At 50.6% G+C, this 18,126-nt stretch overlaps 2 protein-coding genes and 1 long non-coding RNA gene across 7 annotated transcripts; 1 reads left to right on the top strand and 2 right to left on the bottom strand.

Moving 5' to 3' along the window:
* Positions 1-68: 68 nt before the first annotated feature.
* Positions 69-5,829, bottom strand: LOC102957314 (MAD2L1 binding protein). 2 transcript variants are annotated; one of them, XM_007085146.3, is made up of 3 exons: positions 5,236-5,829; positions 4,467-4,919; positions 69-991 (listed from the first exon to the last, which is right to left on the bottom strand). In XM_007085146.3, exons 2-3 carry the CDS (start codon positions 4,797-4,799, stop codon positions 479-481), a joined length of 846 nt encoding a protein of 281 aa, XP_007085208.1. In that variant the 5' UTR covers positions 4,800-4,919; positions 5,236-5,829; the 3' UTR covers positions 69-478. The 2 variants fall into 2 exon arrangements, with proteins under 2 accessions (XP_007085208.1, XP_007085209.1); XM_007085147.2 differs by having other exon boundaries at positions 4,467-4,732.
* Positions 5,830-7,779: 1,950 nt separating this feature from the next.
* On the top strand, positions 7,780-16,177 carry GTPBP2 (GTP binding protein 2). Of its 4 annotated transcripts, none has more exons than XM_007085145.3 (12): positions 7,780-7,828; positions 11,156-11,182; positions 11,469-11,653; positions 12,007-12,115; positions 12,307-12,504; positions 12,803-12,977; positions 13,138-13,357; positions 13,781-13,916; positions 14,281-14,339; positions 14,943-15,114; positions 15,542-15,706; positions 15,942-16,177. In XM_007085145.3, the coding sequence occupies exons 3-12, from the start codon at positions 11,520-11,522 to the stop codon at positions 16,116-16,118; spliced, it is 1,545 nt and encodes a 514-aa protein (XP_007085207.2). In that variant the 5' UTR covers positions 7,780-7,828; positions 11,156-11,182; positions 11,469-11,519; the 3' UTR covers positions 16,119-16,177. The 4 variants fall into 4 exon arrangements, with proteins under 4 accessions (XP_007085207.2, XP_042842373.1, XP_042842371.1 ...); XM_042986439.1 differs by lacking the exon at positions 7,780-7,828 and adding an exon at positions 8,583-8,746; XM_042986437.1 differs by lacking the exon at positions 7,780-7,828 and adding an exon at positions 9,202-9,405.
* Positions 7,905-11,558, bottom strand: LOC122238641. The gene is made up of 4 exons (XR_006217662.1): positions 11,459-11,558; positions 10,952-11,156; positions 10,426-10,482; positions 7,905-8,110 (listed from the first exon to the last, which is right to left on the bottom strand). It is a non-coding gene; the product is annotated as an uncharacterized LOC122238641 (long non-coding RNA).
* Positions 16,178-18,126: the final 1,949 nt, after the last annotated feature.

Raw genomic sequence — 18,126 nt, 5'->3', positions numbered from 1 at the left:
AATCCTAGAAGCCCTGGAGCATAAGAGACCAAGGAGAAAGATAAAATATTCCATCTGAACCCTGGAAATCTTTAAAACAAGAGTCTCAGATAATTTAATATGGATCCATTCATTTTTACATTTAAGTTCATTATGTCCCTGGTAAAAATTCTGAAAGGCCACAGCAAAAAGCCACTTCCATAAGAGTGTCTGTCTATGGACTCATACTTGTTTTCCATCCCTGAACAGAAATGCCTCACCCAGCACCTTCTGGGAAAATCAACCTTTGATTCAAAGAGATGTTGTTCAATGATAATTATGACAGCCACAGCCAATCAGCCCACCAGGAAGTCTGAGGAAGGGAGGCAGGCAGCCGGAAGAACAGAACATTCCTCTCACCAGGAAGCAACTCTAGCTCTAAACAAAAGATGGGTGACCTGGTGCCAGAGGGGGAAAGATAACTGAAGCCATTGTGTTCATGATTAAGAAGCACCCCCATTCACTCATGGAAGCCTTTAAGTGTCACTGGTGCCTGGAACCAAACGTAATCCTCCCAGGCTGTGGTTGGGATAGAGGGCCTGCCACAGGACAGGGTCACAGTCAGTTTGTGACCCCGGGTAGGCACTCGGTAGTTGAGCTTGGGTTGAAACCAATCTTCTCCACAGTCACGGTGCCCCTGTGCCATGACAATGGTGCCCATGAGTGGAGGAGCCTGTAGCTCACTGAAGGCATCAGCCATGAAAATGGCTCGGAAGAGACGGCGCAAACAAGCTGCTGTGCTCAGGCTCTGGTCCATGCTGTTGGGGGCCAACCGGGACAAGTCAAGCTCGTAGAACTCCTTGGGATTTAGGGCACTGCCGCCAAGGAGGATTAGCACTCGGGGTACTAGTGTCCGGGCAAAGAGACCCTCTAGGTGGCTGAGGACACTCTCCAGTTCTGCCAAGGATTGTTGGCATTTCCTGCTGCTCACCTCAACAGTGGCCCGAGGTTTCTTCTTCATCACCTCTTCTGCCTGTGAGGACAAAGAATGGTGAAAGGGAAGGACAAGATGGGGGAAGCCATTGCCCTCTGAAGATACCTGTTGGGATGCAGTAGACTTCTGGGACTGGGCTTCCACGGCGAAGACGCTGGATTTTATCAGAGGGCAATATATCAAAAAGGAAAATGTATTCTTTGTACAAAACCATATTTTTTCCCACGTTTAGAACAGAAAGACAGGTGGGAATACAAACTGGTGCAGCCACCCTGGAAAACAATATGGAGGTTCCTCAAAAAATTAAAAATAGAACTACCCTATGACTCACCAATTGCACTACTAGGTATTTATCCAAACGATACAGGTGTGCTGTTTTGAAGTGACACATGCACCCCAATGTTTACAGCACCACTATCAACAATAGCCAAAGTATGGAAAGAGCCCAAATGTCCATCGACAGATGAATACAGAAGATGTGGTATATAAATACAATGGAGTATTACTCAGCAATCAAAAAGAATGAAATCTTGCCATTCGCAACTACGTGGATAGAACTAGAGGGTATTATGCTAAGCAAAATTAGTCAGAGAAAGACAAATATCATATGACTTCACTCATATGAGGACTTTTAAGACACAAAACAGATGAGCATAAGGGAAGGGAAGCAAAAATAATATAAAAACAGGGAGGGAGAGGGGCGCCTGGGTGGCTCAGTTGGTTAAGCATCCGACTTCAGCTCAGGTCATGATCTCGTGGTCCTTGAGTTCGAGCCCCGCGTTGGGCTCTGTGCTGACAGCTCAGAGCCTGGAGCCTGCTTCTGATTCTGTGTCTCCCTCTCTCTCTGACCCTTCCCCATTCACGCTCTGTCTCTGTCTCAGGGTAAACATTAAAAAAAAACCAAAACAACAACAACAACAACAACAAAAAACCAGGGAGGGAAACAAAAACATAAGAGACTCAAATATGGAGAACAAACAGAGGGTTCCTGTAGGGGTTGTGGGCTACACGGGTAAGGGGGCATTAAGGAATCTACTCCTGAAATCATTGTTGCACTATATGCTAACTTGGATGTAAATTAAAAAAATAAATAAAAATAAATAAAAAGAACAGAAAGACAGTACTCTGAAGCAGGAGAGCATCCAGAAATAAGCAACTAAAATAGTCAAGGAGATCTGGTGGCATGGCAAGTAGCAAATTTTGCTGTGCCATGAGTGACAACAGGAAATGGGGATAATCTGGCTTGAGAAAGGTGATTCTGCAGTTGGTCTTCCAGTTAAACATGAAAAATTGAACACATGCTTATTTGTGGTCCCATCTGAAATACTACTAAATGAGGGGAAAAGGAAGGGGAAAAAGGAAGGGAGGGAGAGGGGAAAGAAAGAATTCCCAAGGGCAAAGAGAACTGGGAAACAGACAAAAGCAACAACAAATTTTTGGAAAACAGAAGGCACACGGAAGAGTTCAAGGGAGCTTATTACCAAGCGCTAACAGAGGGAAGTCCCATGAAAGCAAAATGATTCATACTGCAGAACCCCAGAAAGGCTTAGGAACTGGCAATTCAGGCATCACAGAAGAATGAAAAGAGGGGGACTGCATGAAAACCTCTGTGAGGACCCTTAGATCACCTGCCAATTTCCTCCACCCAGTCTTCTCCAGAGAGAAGACTTTCCAATACTGATGTTTTAGAGTCCTCCAAAGAGACCACAAGATTCCTACCCAGTATCCTTGAAGTGAAGTCTATCAGCTCACAAGGCCCAGCCAGGCATACAGAGCTTTCACCGATTTATGGGTTTTTTTTAAAAATTTATTTAGGGGCACCTGGGTGGCTCAGTCGGTTAAGTGTCCGACTTCAACTTAGGTCATGATCTCACAGTCCGTGAGTTTGAGCTCCGCGTTGGGCTCTGTGCTAACAGCTTGGAGCCTGGAGCCTGCTTCAGATTCTGTGTTTCCCTCTCTCTCTCTGCCCCTCCCCTGCTCATGCTCTGTCTCTGTCTCAAAAATAAATTTAAAAAAACATTTAAAAAAATTGTTTTAAATAAAAAATGTTTGTTTATTTTTGAGAGAGAGAGAGAGAGAGAGAGAAAGAGAGAGAAAGGGGCAGAGAGGGAGACACAGAATCTGAAGCAGGCTCCAGGCTCTGAGCTGTCGGCACAGAGCCCAATGTAGGGCTGGAACCCATGAACATGAGATCATCACTTGAGCCAGTCGGACATTCAACTGACTGAGCCATCCAGGTATCCCTCACCAGAGACAGAATAAAAGCCTCTAACATGACAGAGACCAAAACAAACAGGAAAATGAATCTAAAAGAAACTGAAAGGAACAGAGGAAAACTTCAAAAATACAGCAATTAATATTCTCAAGTAAAAGAAAATCATAGAGATGTGAAACAACAGGATGCTATTTAAAAAAGAAACATGATGGGGCACCTGGGTGGCTCAGTCGGTTAAGCCTCCAACTTCAGCTCAGGTCATGATCTCACAGTCTGTGAGTTCAAGCCCCGCGTCAGGCTCTGTGCTGACAGCTCAGAGCCTGGAGCCTGTTTCAGATTCTGTGTCTCCCTCTTTCTCTCTCCTCCCCCGCTCATGCTCTGTCTCTCTCTTCTCAAAAATAAATAAATGTTAAAAAAAATTTTTTTTTTTTTTTAAGAAACATGAGAGGCATCTGGGTGCCTCAGTTGGTTAAGCATCCAACTCTTGATTTCCACTCAGGTCATGACCTCACAGTTTGTGTGTTTGAGCCCCGTGTCAGTCTCTGTGCTGGCAGCATGGAGCCTGCTTGGGATTCTCTCCCCCTCTATCTCTGCCCCTACCCCGCTTGTGCGCGCATGCTCTCTCGCTCTCTCAAAATAAATAAATAAGCTTAAAAAAAAAAAAGAAGAAGAAACATGAAAAAGAACTCTTAAGACTATGATTGCCAAAAAAGAAAAAAATTATAGAAGTGTTAGAATATCAAGTCAAGGAAGTCCCCTATAAAGTAAAACATAAAAACAAAGAGATGAAAATTTGGGGAGATGGGTGCCTGGGCGGCTCAGTCAGTTAAGTGTCTGACTTGATTTCCGCTGGGGTCATGATCTCACAGTTTGGGAGTTCCAGCCCCAAGTCAGGCTCTGTACTGACCCTGCCAAGCCTGCTTCCCTCTTTCTCTCTCTCTGCCTCTCCCCTGCTTGCACGCTCTCTCTCTCATAATAAATAAATAAACTCAAAAATATAGTAAAAAAAAAAAAAAAAAAAAAACTGGGGGAGAAAAAACACTAAAATTACAGGGTCAGTTCATGAAGCCAAAATGCAACACAATAGCAGTTTTCCAAAAAAGAAAATGAGAAAATGCGAGAGGGGTTAGGCTATCAAAGACTGGGGTGAGGAGAAACTGACTAAAGTCCTGGGGCTGAAACACATTCCTTACAGCTGCTTAGGCTGACAGGACCTGAAGACTCTTCAGAACCCCTTTACAGCTGTCTACGGTCTAATCACAGTCTCCCCACCAGCTTTCTCCCAAAGCCTGTGCCTACCTGGGGAGAAGGTTTTCGGTAGAAGTGCTTAAGCTGTTCATAGGGCAGAGGCAGTTGTTGGCGTTGGTACATGATATGCTTTAGAAGTTCACAAGTAAACCGACAGCAGCCTTCCTGGCTCACAGGCCCGGGAAACACCACTGGCACCATGCAGTCTCTGGGGCGAAAGGGCTCCGAAAGGTTGGAAGGTTCTTGAGCGGAGGCAGTCTCAAGTAGTTCTATCTGGGGGGCGTGGGTTTCCTCTGACTTCTCATACCATTCCAATTCTAGTAGGTGCGCAGAGGAACAAGGCAGACACTTGAAAAACTTAAAAGCCAAAGTCAGTCTTCTCATTCCCTTGTACTGCGGAGGGAACAGCCCGACACATTCCCTCCGCAAACTCCTGTGTGGGTGGCGGCTAGGAGACTCCCGACCCCAGACGCTTACGGGGATTTAAGTGACGCCGGATGGAAGCTGGGGGAAAGGAGAATTTCAGACACCGTGACCAGGCCTCCGCTCAGAAAGTGGAATCCCTGATCTGGGGAAATTAGTTTACTGTAACTGTAATCAAGCGGGGTCCAGAGTGCCGCCCAGAGGAAGACAACAGTGGGGACGAACCAATGGGATCCAGGACCGAGGGGGCGATGGAGTCCGTGGCGCCGGGCGGGAGCCAGGAAATGGGGACAAGGAAGAAGGGCCAGAGAAAGGGTCATGGGCTAAAAGACTGGAGAGCGGTGTAGAGAAGAAACAGGTCCCCAAGGCTCCCCGAGCTCCGGACCCCAGTCCTTACCAGGTACTGTGGTCGGACACAGCACTTCCGGCTCCGGAGCCGCCATCACTACCTCCTCCCTCTTCTCCGTGCGGTTTGAACAGGCGCCCCGCGAGGTATCATGGGAAGCCCACGCCTCCACTTCCGCTTCGGCGGTGGAGGGGCGGGGGCACTGCACCGCCGCAGTAATGGAGGCTGGGCCGAGCTAGGTTTTGATCCCTGTGCTCCCTAGCAACACTCCCTCACAGGTACACCGAGCCCTAACTGTACAGAGAACCCACGCTATCTCAGACACTAAGTTCTGCCTTCCAGAGGACCCTCGCCCTCACGCATTCTCTCCTGCGTTCACTATTCGCTGGGCACCTACTTCATGCCAGGCCCTGTCCTAGGTGCTGGAGACTGTGGCAAACAAACAGGAGGCAGTCGCTGTCCTCAAGGGGTTTGCCACCTATAAATACGATACCACGTGATGAATTATATACAGTGAGGTGTGCACGGGCTGTGGATGCGAAGAACCGAGTGCCTAACCTAGCTGATGTGGAAGAGAGGGGTGGTCCCAGAGGAAATGTGCCCAAGAAACTGTGACCTATAGGATGAGTAAAGGTAAAGAGGAGGACCTACCTATCCTGGAGACCTTGAGAGACAAGAGCATCCTTCATCCAAGGAATGAAACGGGTTCACATTATAAAGAGTTAAGGCTGTGGTAGACAAACAGGATCCAGATTATGGCAAAGCTTTATAAGCCATGTTAAAAAGTTTAAACTTGATCCTGTAGGGGGATGAGGAAGCTTTGAAAGCTTTAAGTAGGGGAGTGACATGATTAAATTTATAAATTTAATCTCTACACTGGCTGCAATGGATAGATTATATTACAGGGAGGATGAGAGAGGAAGCAGGAATACCAATTAAAGCTAGTGACTGCGGTTACCCAAGTGCATTGATAAAAGAGGCCTGAACTATGGCAGTCACGGTAGGGTGGAGAGAATTGGGTGAACCCTAGAGATATTTAGGATGTCCAATGACCATGACTTGGTGGTTGTCCCCAGGAAGAGAAGGGATAGAGACTACTAAGACAAGCAGGTTTTTTAAGATGGCCAGTTGTGCCATTCAATGAAGGGAGAACACTAAAGGAAGACCAGGTTTACTGGTGTGTAGGTATGGAGAAAAGATGAGTTCCATTTTTTATATAGTGAGTTTCCTGTTCCATTGGACAGTAAAGAGACATTTAGGAACACCATTGATAATAGAGATGTGTTTGAGAGTCATCAGTATAGGTGTGTATAAGATCACCCAGGGAAGGCAAGTAGAATAAGGATGAGCTAGGATCCTGAAGACACTAATATTTAGGGGATGAGCAGAGAGAGAAGAGACTGTGGAGGGGAGTAAGGAGTAGCCAGAGAGGTATAATGAAGAATAAACAAGTGTGTCATGGAGGCCAGGAGGGGTGTGTCTCAGGAAGTAAGGAGCGGAAATCAAAACATACTATAAAAGTACAATGATTAAAATGCTGTGGTGTTGGATCAGGAATAAACGAACAATAAAACAGGAGAGAGTCCAGAATCAGATCCATGCGTATGTAGATCTTAGTGTATGATGAGGGTGACTTTTTAAAGCAAGTAACTTGAGACAGCTCCCTATCCGTTTAGAAGGGAAAAAAATCAAATTAGTTCATACATAAGGATAAATTCCACATGGATTAAAGATCTAAACATAAAAATTAACCTCGGGGCTCCTGGGGGGCTCAGTCAGTTAAGCATCTGACTCTTGATTTAGGCCCAGGTCATGATCTCACAGTTTCTGAGTTTGAGCCTCACATCAGCTCTGTGCTGGTGGTGCAGAGCCTGCTTGGGATTCTCTCTGTCTCTCCCTCTCTCTCTGCCCCTCCCCTGCTCGTGTGCTCTCTAAATAAATAAATAAATAAATAAATAAATAAATAGCTTAATTAAAAAATTGGGATGGAGGAAGTGAAATTGTGTGTTGGGTGGCTGAAAGACCCAGAGCCTGCTTGGGATTCTCTCTGTCTCTCCCTCTCTCTCTGCCCCTCCCCTGCTCGTGTGCTCTCTAAATAAATAAATAAATAAATAAATAAATAAATAAATAAATAGCTTAATTAAAAAATTGGGATGGAGGAAGTGAAATTGTGTGTTGGGTGGCTGAAAGACCCAGGAAGATGAGAGGACAAGTGTTATCAGGTGAGTGCAGCAGGCCCTGGTTATCAAGAGAGCCCAGAGCTGGTGGTGGTGAGAATGTTGGGGGAATGGACTTGGCTCTCCCAACCCCCATCCTTCTTGAGATCTCTTCCTGAGTTCCTCAGTCTCAGCCTCTATTAGCAGTTTCCCTGGAGGGGTTGTGCCACTGCCTGGAGTTGACCTCTGCAGTATAACCTTCCTTCAGTGGAACAGAGTCGAGAAGAGAGAAGTCATGTGTGCTTTCAACCACTGAAGACCACAAAATTGGCTGGATCTGCTAGGCCCTTTTACAGATTTTGGTCCTTCTACTCCCACTGCTTTGGGGAGTTATGCCACGTGGACAGCAACCACCCTGCCTCCCTCCTTGTGGTGGAGGGGAAGCCAAGGACTCCACCAGGTCTGAACTCCTGAAAGCATCACCAGAGGTGAGCCACTGCTGCTGCTGCTGCTTCTAGTTTTCCAGGGAAAACTGAGATCTGGAGGGAAGGACCTTTTTACTTCTTGGCTGTGTGAGAGCATCTCGATGTTTGTGAAAGAGGGGAAGTGGGCACAGGGTGAATGGTGAATCATGAGACAGCCATGGGGCTAGGAATTGAACCTTGGCGTCCTGACTCCCAGCGCAGCAACATGCTTCTCCACTTTGCCTTTCTCGTGTCTTGTACACTGGTTTCTGTCGCTGTGTTTCCTCTTTGCCGACTGCAAGAGCCCTAAAAAGCAAGAGAGATAGCTTGGCAGGAAAGTCAAAAGTCAATAATCCCCTGGGCCCTTGGCCAAGTTTCTATTACCTGCTACTTCCCCCCAGCCACAACCTTAGCAGTGGCTGACGTAACCGGAGCCCCAGCCCCGCCCCAAGTGGGGGCCAGGCCCCTCCCACAGCCCTGGTTATTTTAAAACTAAACTCGCTGTGCCGGGATTGGTTCTACTTCAAAACAAAGGGGAGGGGTAATTCTCGCTGTGGGCATCCTTGTAGCCTTCAGGCTGCAAGGCTGGTTTACGGGTTTGGGCCTCGTGTCGATGGCACCGCGGTGTCTCGGGTTGCTAAAACCAGCCCCCGGAGGGTGCCAGCCTGGTAATAAAGCAGTGACTACTGTGTAAAGGTGGCATAATCATCGCAACAATAACAGCCGTAATTAGGCTAACCACCATCTGCCTCCGCCCTGGCATTCGCCCTGACTCACCCCGACGGCACGCCAGCAGTCGGGGAAGAAATTGAGGCGGGGTGGAGCCAGCCGGCTGGAGGGATCAGTCTCCGTGAATTTTGCAGCTCTTCAGGTCCAAAACCTGTTGTCTGGGATCTCGCTAAGGGCCCAAACCCTGGAGCGCCCACAAAGCTCGATTCTGATGTAAGCCCTCGGTTTCGGGTGACTGTCCCACCTCCAGGCCTCCGGGCTCCTAAACTTCCCCTTAAAGAGGCCCTAAGAAAAGACCCACTCACAGCACCGAGATTGAGAACCAGACTACAGCTCCCCTAGGCCTTTGCGCGCAAAGGCTCGCTCCTTGCCTACGCCCCAATGCCGCCCCACGGCCCCTTGAGCCGCAATGCCTCCTGGGAGCTGTAGGGCAGCAGGCAGCTCATTTAATGGAGATCCCAGACTTGAGGACTCTATCTCCCGTGGTGCCCCGCGGCTGTTTCTGACGCGACCCGGGGCCAGAGAAGGGTGGGGGCGTGGCCTGCGCAGGGCCCCACCCCGCTCTCCTCTGGCTGGCCGGACGCGGCGGTGGCAGTAGGGGCGGCGGCGGCAGCAGCGGCGGCGGCGGCGGTGGTGGCGGGGGGGGGAGGGGCCGGGGCCGGGCGGGGGGCTGGCGGCAGCGGCGGATGGACTCGCGGGTATCGGAGCTGTTCGGCGGCTGCTGCCGGCCCGGAGGAGGCCCGGCCGTGGGCGGAACCCTTAAGGCTAGGGGGGCCGGCGGCAGCAGCGGCTGCGGGGGCCCGAAGGGGAAAAAGAAGAACGGAAGGAACAGAGGAGGCAAAGCCAACAACCCTCCGTACCTGCCCCCCGAGGTGAGCTCCATAAGAAGTGGCGGGTGAGAGGAAACCACTCTTTCCGGTCCCGGTACTCCAGGGAGGCGGGACAGAGGGAATTGATACCCCCTTCCGGTGTCAGAACACGGAGGGGAGAGGAGAACCCTTCCTTCCGGTCCTAAGACCCCAGGGAGTACCTTCCCTCTGGTCAGACAGACCCCAGCGAGGAAGAGTGGGGAGGGAGGATCCCTCCCATTCTGGTCCAGTAACCTCAGGAAGAGTAGTGGGGAAAGATGATCCCACTTTCATCCCCTTGGAAAGAGCAGAGTAGAATACCCGCGCTTCATCCTTGTGACGGGAGGGAGATTCAATCCTGGGATGAGGAGAGAGTTTTCTAAACTTGTTCCACAGGGGAGTACTGGGGAAAAGAGCAATATGTTCCGTCTGTATCGTTGAGTACACAGTATAAAAACACAACAGTCAGGCTTAGGTCTTCCCGCCCTTTGTCCTATGAGGAAATAGGGACAGCTTCCACATTCTTGCTCCATCTATCCCTAAGGCAGAGAGTAACTGCTATTTCGTCCCTCTTAGGAAAGGAGGACTGAGGGGAAGAGCTGAGCCAGTGGTTATCAAACTTTAGCATGTATCAGAATCTCCTGGATTGCTGCCTCACCCCTGGAGTTTCTGATTCAGTAGGTCAGAGGTGGGCCTGATACTCTGCATTTCTTACAAGTTCCCAGGCAGTGCTAATGCTACCTGGTCCTGGGACCACACTTTGAGAACTATTGGCCTAGACCGTCATCCTTCTACCTCTATTCTGCAGCCACCCATCCTAATTTTTCATTTTTAGCAAGATGATAAAAAGGAAGGTCTTTGCTAATGGGAAAAGATCTCCCTTATATTCCATGAAGTAGAGATTATGGGTGAAGACCTGTGAGAGCCTAGGAGTCAGAAGGCATTGGAGAGATGGAATGATGACAGGAAGGAAAAAAGAAAAAGAAATGGCCAGGGAGGAGCAGTGCCAAAATGCAGGACAGGCAGAACAAGCAAATCTCTTACCCCGTTGCTCCCTAGAGGGGAAGGCTCAGGCAACAGGTTGCTTCTCTGGTGGGTCACCTGATAGAGGGAAGAGGTAGAGGAAATTATGTGGGTGGATTCGGATTTCATCATCAGGCATGTGAGTCTGGTTGGTGGAGTCTGTCCCCTTTATTGCATTTTCTGAGTTTCTTCTCTTCATCTCAGCCCCAGCTTTGGAGCCCTGCCCCTCATTTTACCTGGGTCATCAGGCTTATAGTGACCAGTACTGAGCTCACCCTTTGGCCCTGATCCAGAACCTCTTGCAGCCTCTTACTCTTGAGGACATCAGCAGGGAGGGGTGGGCAGGAAGGAAATGGTGTCTTCCAGACCAGTAGCAAAGAAGGGCCTCAGCAGCCTGAACACGGAGGAGATCTAGACTTCTGGGGACAAAAGTTTGAGGCCCCAGGGGAAAGGAGGGGGTGAACTTGTGTCTAGGAAGAATGTACTACCAGTGATCAAAGAAAGGAGGGGCTAAGGGTTCGGTTTCTGGCTTAGATGGGTGACTCACAGTATTCCTAGAGGCCTTTCCTTCAGAGAGGTCCACTGGGGCTGAGTAGAGGGTTTGTCTGCCAATGACCTTCCTGAGAGGCTCCAGAGGTGCCACTGAGCTTCCTGCTCTCTCAAGTTAGCTGCCTGGGCCCCAGCAAGAATCAAAGGGAAGCAGAAGTTGGGTCAGGACAACGTGTGGTAACTGTTCTCTGTTTCTTTTCAGGCTGAAGATGGAAACATCGAATATAAAGTGAGTCTTAGGCTCGGGTGTTTGGCGGGGGGGGGGGCGTGATTTTTCTGAGATCCTTTCAATTTCATTATCTATAGCAGTTTAGGAATATGATTCAGGATAAGGGCTCTGCACCTCATTCTGATGGAGGGGGACTGACTGTTAGAGGAGGCCAGGGATGGGGGGCGGGGGGCAGTTAAGGAGGAAGGGAAGGTCTTGGTCCTTGGAGCAGGACAGGTGGGAAGCATGTGGGTTTAGGAGGAGTATCTCTGACCTTATTTTCTTACAATACCTCACCTGTCCTAAGCTGAAGCTGGTGAATCCATCCCAGTACCGCTTTGAGCACCTGGTGACACAGATGAAGTGGCGGCTCCAGGAGGGCCGCGGTGAGGCTGTCTACCAGATTGGGGTAGAGGACAATGGGCTGCTGGTGGGGCTGGCCGAGGAGGAGATGCGGGCATCCCTCAAGACCCTACACCGGATGGCAGAGAAGTATGCTTCCCATTCTCCCTCGGTTCTCCTCACCTGCCTCTGGAGAAGACCTGTGAATACCCAGTTATCTTGGGCCCGAGGGGCCAAGGAGGGACTTTCCCTCTGCTGCCTACTCTTGACAAAAGGCTAAAGTAGGGAAGGCTAGTGTTCCGGGCTCCTCCGTGTTGGACCTAGGCTTTTTTGCTCCTTGATTTAAGATTTGTTTCTTTCAAAGGATGTAGGATAGATTGAAGGGTGATAAGAAGTGAAGTAGGGTGTTTGGGAGGTGTGGGAAGGCCATTTGGTCCAGAGGGCGGAAGGTGGGGGGCAGGAGAATAAAGTTGAGGTGTGGCAGTATGGCTTTGTGATGACAGGGTCGGGGCAGACATCACTGTTCTCCGGGAGCGAGAAGTGGATTATGACAGCGACATGCCCCGGAAGATTACCGAGGTGCTGGTACGAAAGGTCCCTGACAACCAACAGGTGAGCACACACCCTTCCCTATCTCTCACGCCCACGCTCCCAGGAGGGCCTCTGGTGGCAGGTTGTTCACTGGCCCGGGAACCTGGGGGTGTCCAGGTCATTATTTGGTCCCCAGGGAGTGTCACTGCCCTTAACCATCCATGGAGTGATGTAAGGGATTGGAGCCCTTACCTCTGGCAATTCATCCACAGTTCCTAGACCTCCGTGTGGCCGTCCTGGGCAATGTGGACTCAGGGAAGTCGACTCTGCTTGGAGTCCTGACCCAGGGAGAGCTGGACAATGGGCGGGGCCGGGCTCGACTCAACCTTTTCCGCCACCTGCATGAGATTCAGTCTGGCCGAACCTCCAGCATCAGCTTCGAGATCCTGGGCTTTAACAGCAAGGGAGAGGTGCATGAAATCAGCGGGACCCAGTGGGGCCAGACTCTGAGGATGGGATGGTAGTGGTGAAGGACAGAGTCCGAGGGCAGAGTGTGGAGACTTGTCGGAGTAGTGTAGAAGACGACCCTGAGGGCACTGAACAAGCTCTGTCTCCTTAGAAAACAAATGGGGAATCAGCTGAATCAAATCAGATATGGGGCTCAGGGTTACGAGGCAGGGTCACCCAGTGACCGGTTTAGGTCCTGGCAACTCTTAAAGGGTTGGGGAGGCTGGCAGGGGGCACTGAGAGCCCTGGGCTCTGGGCCAGGTGGTGAATTACAGTGACTCACGGACGGCAGAAGAGATCTGTGAAAGCAGCTCCAAGATGATCACCTTCATCGACCTGGCAGGCCACCACAAGTACCTACACACCACCATCTTTGGCCTCACCTCATACTGCCCTGACTGCGCCCTGCTCCTCGTCAGTGCTAACACTGGGATTGGTACGAGGCATCGGGGCAGGGACGGGGCTGGAGGGGGGTGCTGACTCTCCTACCCTGGGCCTCCTCAAATCTGGGAGCCAGACAAACTCTCCTGTTCCCTCTGCTCCCTCCCATGTTCTCACCCTTTTCTCCTACTGCCTGCCTTCCTTCTCTGAGGCAGCTGGCACCACAAGGGAACATCTGGGGCTAGCCCTGGCCCTGAAAGTGCCCTTCTTCATCGTGGTCAGCAAGGTGGACCTGTGTGCCAAGACCACAGTGGAGAGGACGGTACGACAGCTAGAGCGGGTCCTCAAGCAGCCTGGCTGCCACAAGGTCCCCATGCTGGTCACCTCCGAGGATGATGCGGTCACGGCTGCCCAACAGTTTGCCCAGTCACCCAAGTAAGCCTTTCTCACCCCGGAGCCCTGATCCACAGGGAAGGCTGCCGTGGGGCCCCAGAGTGTGGTGTCCCACCCCAGGTCCAGACCAGTTCTGGCTCAGTTCTGTGGTTTTTCTGGTTGGCATTGTGGGAGGGAGTCTGTGGTAGCCAGCCTGGAGCTTTGCTAGTGCCTGGAACCCAGGAGACAAAATGCTATGCCAGGCATTCGCTGTCTCCCTTGGTCCCTGAGATAAGCCTCATGAGCCACACTCCTTGGCTGGCTCACAAAGAGAGGACTCAGCTCCTGAAAAGGTGAGCAGATAGGAGAGAGGTACCCCTGCCCCCCACCCCTGCCCCAGAAGCTCACTTTTGCACGCATGGAGCCCTAGCCTCTGCTTCCTGTTAGAAGTTTCCTTATCTGTCCATTCGCTGCCTTCCTTTACAGTGTCACTCCTATCTTCACACTGTCCAGCGTGTCTGGAGAGAGTCTGGACCTGCTCAAAGTCTTTCTGAATATCTTGCCACCACTTACCAACAGCAAGGAGCAGGAGGAACTCATGCAGCAGCTGACAGAGTTTCAGGTAATTGGCCACCTGAATGGGCAGTGAGCTGAGGAAAGGGGCGGGGGGGGACTGTTTCTTTCTTTTTCTTTTTTTTTTTTAATGTTTCTTTTTTTATTTTTGAGAAAGCATGCATGTGAGGAGGGGAGGGGCAGAGGGAGTGGGGGAGGACAGAGGATCTAAAGCAGGCTCTGTGCTGACAGCAGAGACCCTGATGTGGGGCTTGAACTCATGAACAGTGAAATCATGACCCAAGCGGAGGTCAGACGCTCAACTGACTGAGCCACCCAGGCGCCCCTGGGAGGGACTATTTCTGACTGAGCCCTGAGCCTGTTTTGAGATTTTGGGCTTGGCTGGCCGTTGATAGCATTTTCTTTGGCTTCAGGTAGATGAAATCTACACAGTACCAGAGGTGGGGACTGTTGTTGGAGGAACACTTTCCAGGTGAATTGCTTTGATTTGCTTGCTGCCTACCCCATTCAGCCCTTACATACCCATATGCTGGGTCATGGCCTTAAGGACCCTGGAGTTGAAGAGAGCCCTTCAAACTATGTGCTTGTTTCTGGATTGGGCTGTCACAATGAGAAGAGCTAGAAAAAGCTAGTCTGTTGGCTCACGAGGGAACAAGCAGTATTGCTGCTCACTGGGCATCTCCCGGCCCCTGAGGGAGAAATGTGGGTCTTGAGCCCCAGATGTATTCAAATGACTTCATTTGCATGTAGGGAAATAAAAGATCCCTTAAGACTCTTTTCAAAGCAGAGAGTGAAACCCAAGGGAATAATTTGCTCTTTCAGGGACCAGGTACTCAGTGTCAAAGCAGCAGGTATCTCTCTAGCCATCACTACTGGCCTTTCCAGGTATTAGCCTTCAGAGTCTGAACCTTGAACTGGGCCTCTCTGCTGCCTACATGCCGGAGTTTAGGGTCTTTCCCCCCCCACCTGAGGGAGTCAGCCTTAGAAGGGAAAGAATGTTCTGGGTGACCCTCACAGAGAAGCAGGTTGTGGGGGGCCTAGGCTGATGCTGTGCCACCTGCCCTCTGGGCTACAGTGGGATTTGCCGTGAGGGAGACCAGCTGGTAGTGGGCCCCACGGACGATGGCTGCTTCCTGGAGCTGAGAGTATGCAGCATCCAACGCAACCGCTCTGCCTGTCGTGTGCTGCGAGCTGGTCAGGCTGCTACGTTGGCCCTCGGGGACTTTGACCGTGCACTTCTTCGCAAGGTGAGGTGGGAGGATGGGTTGCAGAGGGAACACAGAGAAGTGCCTGGGACACTGGCTGCTTGAATGAGAAGCACCTAAGATGCTTCAGAGGAACTCAAAGGAAACACAGTCTCTAACCCAAGAAGCTGGTTCCACAGACTGTTTGAAAAAGGCTTAGAATACTCAGGATACTTAAATATGGATCGTTGTCGTGCAACCTGAATATCCAGGACCTTACAAATACTAAACATTAGCAGAAGGATTAGAGGACGTGGGAGGGATAAGGAAGGGTTTTAAGTGGAGAGTTTTGAATATTGTCTGTTGAGGTCTTTGTGTTTGAAGTCCTAGAGGAAGAGGAAATTCAGGAGCTGGAAAGGGTGTGAGGGTGGTGGAGGAGGGAGAGACTAATGCAAGGTCTGCCCTTGGTCTGGGGGCTGTGCCTCCCCAGGGCATGGTGATGGTGAGCCCCGAGATGAATCCCACCATCTGCTCAGTGTTCGAGGCAGAGATAGTTCTACTGTTCCATGCCACCACGTTCCGGCGAGGCTTCCAGGTGACAGTACATGTGGGCAACGTACGTCAGACAGCAGTGGTGGAAAAGATCCATGCCAAGGTGAGAGGGACCCAGCCATGCTGTTTTTCCAGGGGAAAGTCATAATTCTTCTGCCTCCAGCAAGGAAGGAGGCCTGGCCCCAGACTCCTAGAGAATTCCCTGATCCCGTAAAGGGGACAAAGCCCCACTCTGGGTGGGTAGAAGCCTGATAGGCCCCTGAGGGTGGAGAGCCAAGGCCGGTAGAGAATGGGATGGGAGGTACTGCCCAGGACCCGTGACGGCATATCTGCTGCAGGACAAGCTGCGGACAGGGGAGAAGGCAGTGGTACGTTTCCGCTTCCTGAAACACCCAGAGTACCTGAAGGTGGGCGCCAAGCTGCTGTTCCGGGAGGGTGTCACCAAGGGCATCGGCCATGTCACTGATGTGCAAGCCATTGCAGCAGGAGAGGCCCAGGCCAACATGGGCTTCTGACTCCTCCAGGCAGGCACAGCTCTACTGCCATCCCCACAATATATAAGGTGACTTTTGGCCATGCTGCCCCCCCTGTTGGCGGCTCTGTGTGTTAATAGGCTAGGGAGAGACCGGTGCTCTCTGCCCCTTGCTCCCTGCCACCTTTCTGGAGAGGTGCCAAGCTTGTTGTGGCCAGGGAGGGGCAGTCCTGAGGTTCTCAAGAAGACAGGAGAATTCAGGGCAGTGCTCAGCAGCTTTGTGTCCACCTGGTTGGCTCATCAACCCTGGGAACTCCACGACCTGTCTACCGGAGGGAGCCGACCACCACCACCTTGGCCCCACTGTCTGGAATGGGCATGATCCGCCGGTGTGGTCCCTGCACTTCAGGAATTGTCACAACAACTGGGGGTGGTCCTCGAAAGCACTCCTTTTTGTATACCTCTTCTCAAGGCCATGTAAGTTGCCCATCTCTACTTGACTGTGGACAAAAGACAGCTGCTCCCGGGTCTGAAGCTGGCCCAGCTGGCCCAGCTGGCCCAGAGTCTGAAGAAATGGCACAGGGGCAGTGCTCCCACCTTGTGCTGAGACATGAGGTCTTGGCCCAGAGTCTGAAGAAATGGCACAGGGGCAGTGCTCCCACCTTGTGCTGCGACATGAGGTCTTGGCCCAGAGTCTGAAGAAATGGCACAGGGGCACTGTTCCCACCTTGTGCTGAGACATGAGGTCTGTTCCTCAGCTTTGTCTCCCTTCCCTTCACTCAAGGGCCATTCTCCATTTTTCTGCTCATAGGCCCCACAGGTGCTATTTGTTGTGCTGGCCCAGGAGTGGGGCTGCCGAGCTGAGGCTTGGCATACCGAAGGTCAGCTGCATGTCAATCAGTCTCGTCCCTTCCTCTGCAGTGATTTGTTGGTTTTAATGCTGGATCAAACAGTGTTTTAGTTTCCCAGAGTAGTGACTGGGGACCTGACCCACAGCTCCCCATCCTGCCATCCTTTACCCCCTCCACCCTTCCTGCTCCCATGTTAAATCCTCCCTCTGTTGCAGGGAGCCTGGGGGAAAGGGAAAGATGTTGCCATATTTCCTACACTTTAGGGCATGGACTCCTTCCTTTCCCTTTGTTAATGTCCTGGGTTCCCCGGACTCAGGGATTTGTTGGTTCAGGTTTCTCTGCATATACATATATATATATAAATATAAATATAAATATATACATACATATATATATTTAAATACACACATATATATTGTACAGAATAAAAATGTTTTATTGAATACACTGTGCTTATGCTTAAGATACGGGCTCAGCTTCCAGAGCTAGATGCCTCTTCAGGATTAGAGACAAGTGAAACCCTAGCACCACTGAGCCCTGGATGGAGAAAAGAGCCCATCTGGTATCATTTACCATTCTCCCTTTCCTGTCCCTCCCATGCGATCAGCGTTCCAGTACTGTGACCTGGGTGTTCTGGCTTATTTGCATTGCTCTTGAGCAAGCAGAATAGAAAGTGAAACCACTGCCTTTTCAGCTGAGACAGGTGACCAGCCCGCACTTGAGGAGTTGGCCACTTGGTATGGTCACAGTGATGAGGAGCCCACTTCTGTGCCATGTCAGAGATGTGGAGATTAGTGTGTGAGCTACTTAATGAAAAGTGGAATTTAAGAGTCACGTTAATCTGGCCCTCAAGCTCTCCCTAGCAATGCAGAAAAGCTCAAAGTGAGGTTTACATAGCCTAAATTGGCTTCTTGGAACCACCTGGCCACACCTTAGTCGTTTCTTTGTGTTTCTGTGTTCAGAGTACCTGACGGTCATGTTTTATGGGACTGCGTTTTGAGCAGTGATCCTTGCAAAAGAAATTTAATGATAAATGTGGCCCAATGTCCAGCGAGGCATTCCGTCTCCAGGGTATTAAAGTAAAAGCTTCCTTAACTATTCAAGCTCTGCTGCTTTTAAAAATACCACTGGCTTGACTGGCTACTATAAGTAGCCTGTGGTTGAAGAACTTCCTCCTGTGTTGGGGACTAAGAGCGGTTC

This window comes from Panthera tigris, chromosome B2 (genome assembly GCF_018350195.1).
Source record: "Panthera tigris isolate Pti1 chromosome B2, P.tigris_Pti1_mat1.1, whole genome shotgun sequence".
NCBI classification, from domain to species: domain Eukaryota; kingdom Metazoa; phylum Chordata; class Mammalia; order Carnivora; family Felidae; genus Panthera; species Panthera tigris.
Note: the sequence above shows the minus strand (reverse complement) of the source record. Positions and strands in the feature narration are given on the sequence as shown.

Coding starts and splice junctions, on each gene's coding strand:
- GTPBP2 (XM_042986437.1), top strand. CDS start 9,220: ATGGACTCGCGGGTATCGGAGCTGTTCGGCGGCTGCTGCCGGCCCGGA. Junction 11,654..12,006: donor CTACACCGGATGGCAGAGAA/GTATGCTTCCCA, acceptor TTGTGATGACAG/GGTCGGGGCAGACATCACTG. Junction 12,116..12,306: donor AGGTCCCTGACAACCAACAG/GTGAGCACACAC, acceptor ATTCATCCACAG/TTCCTAGACCTCCGTGTGGC.
- LOC102957314 (XM_007085146.3), bottom strand. CDS start 4,799: ATGAGAAGACTGACTTTGGCTTTTAAGTTTTTCAAGTGTCTGCCTTGT. Junction 992..4,466: donor ACCGAAAACCTTCTCCCCAG/GTAGGCACAGGC, acceptor TTGTCCTCACAG/GCAGAAGAGGTGATGAAGAA.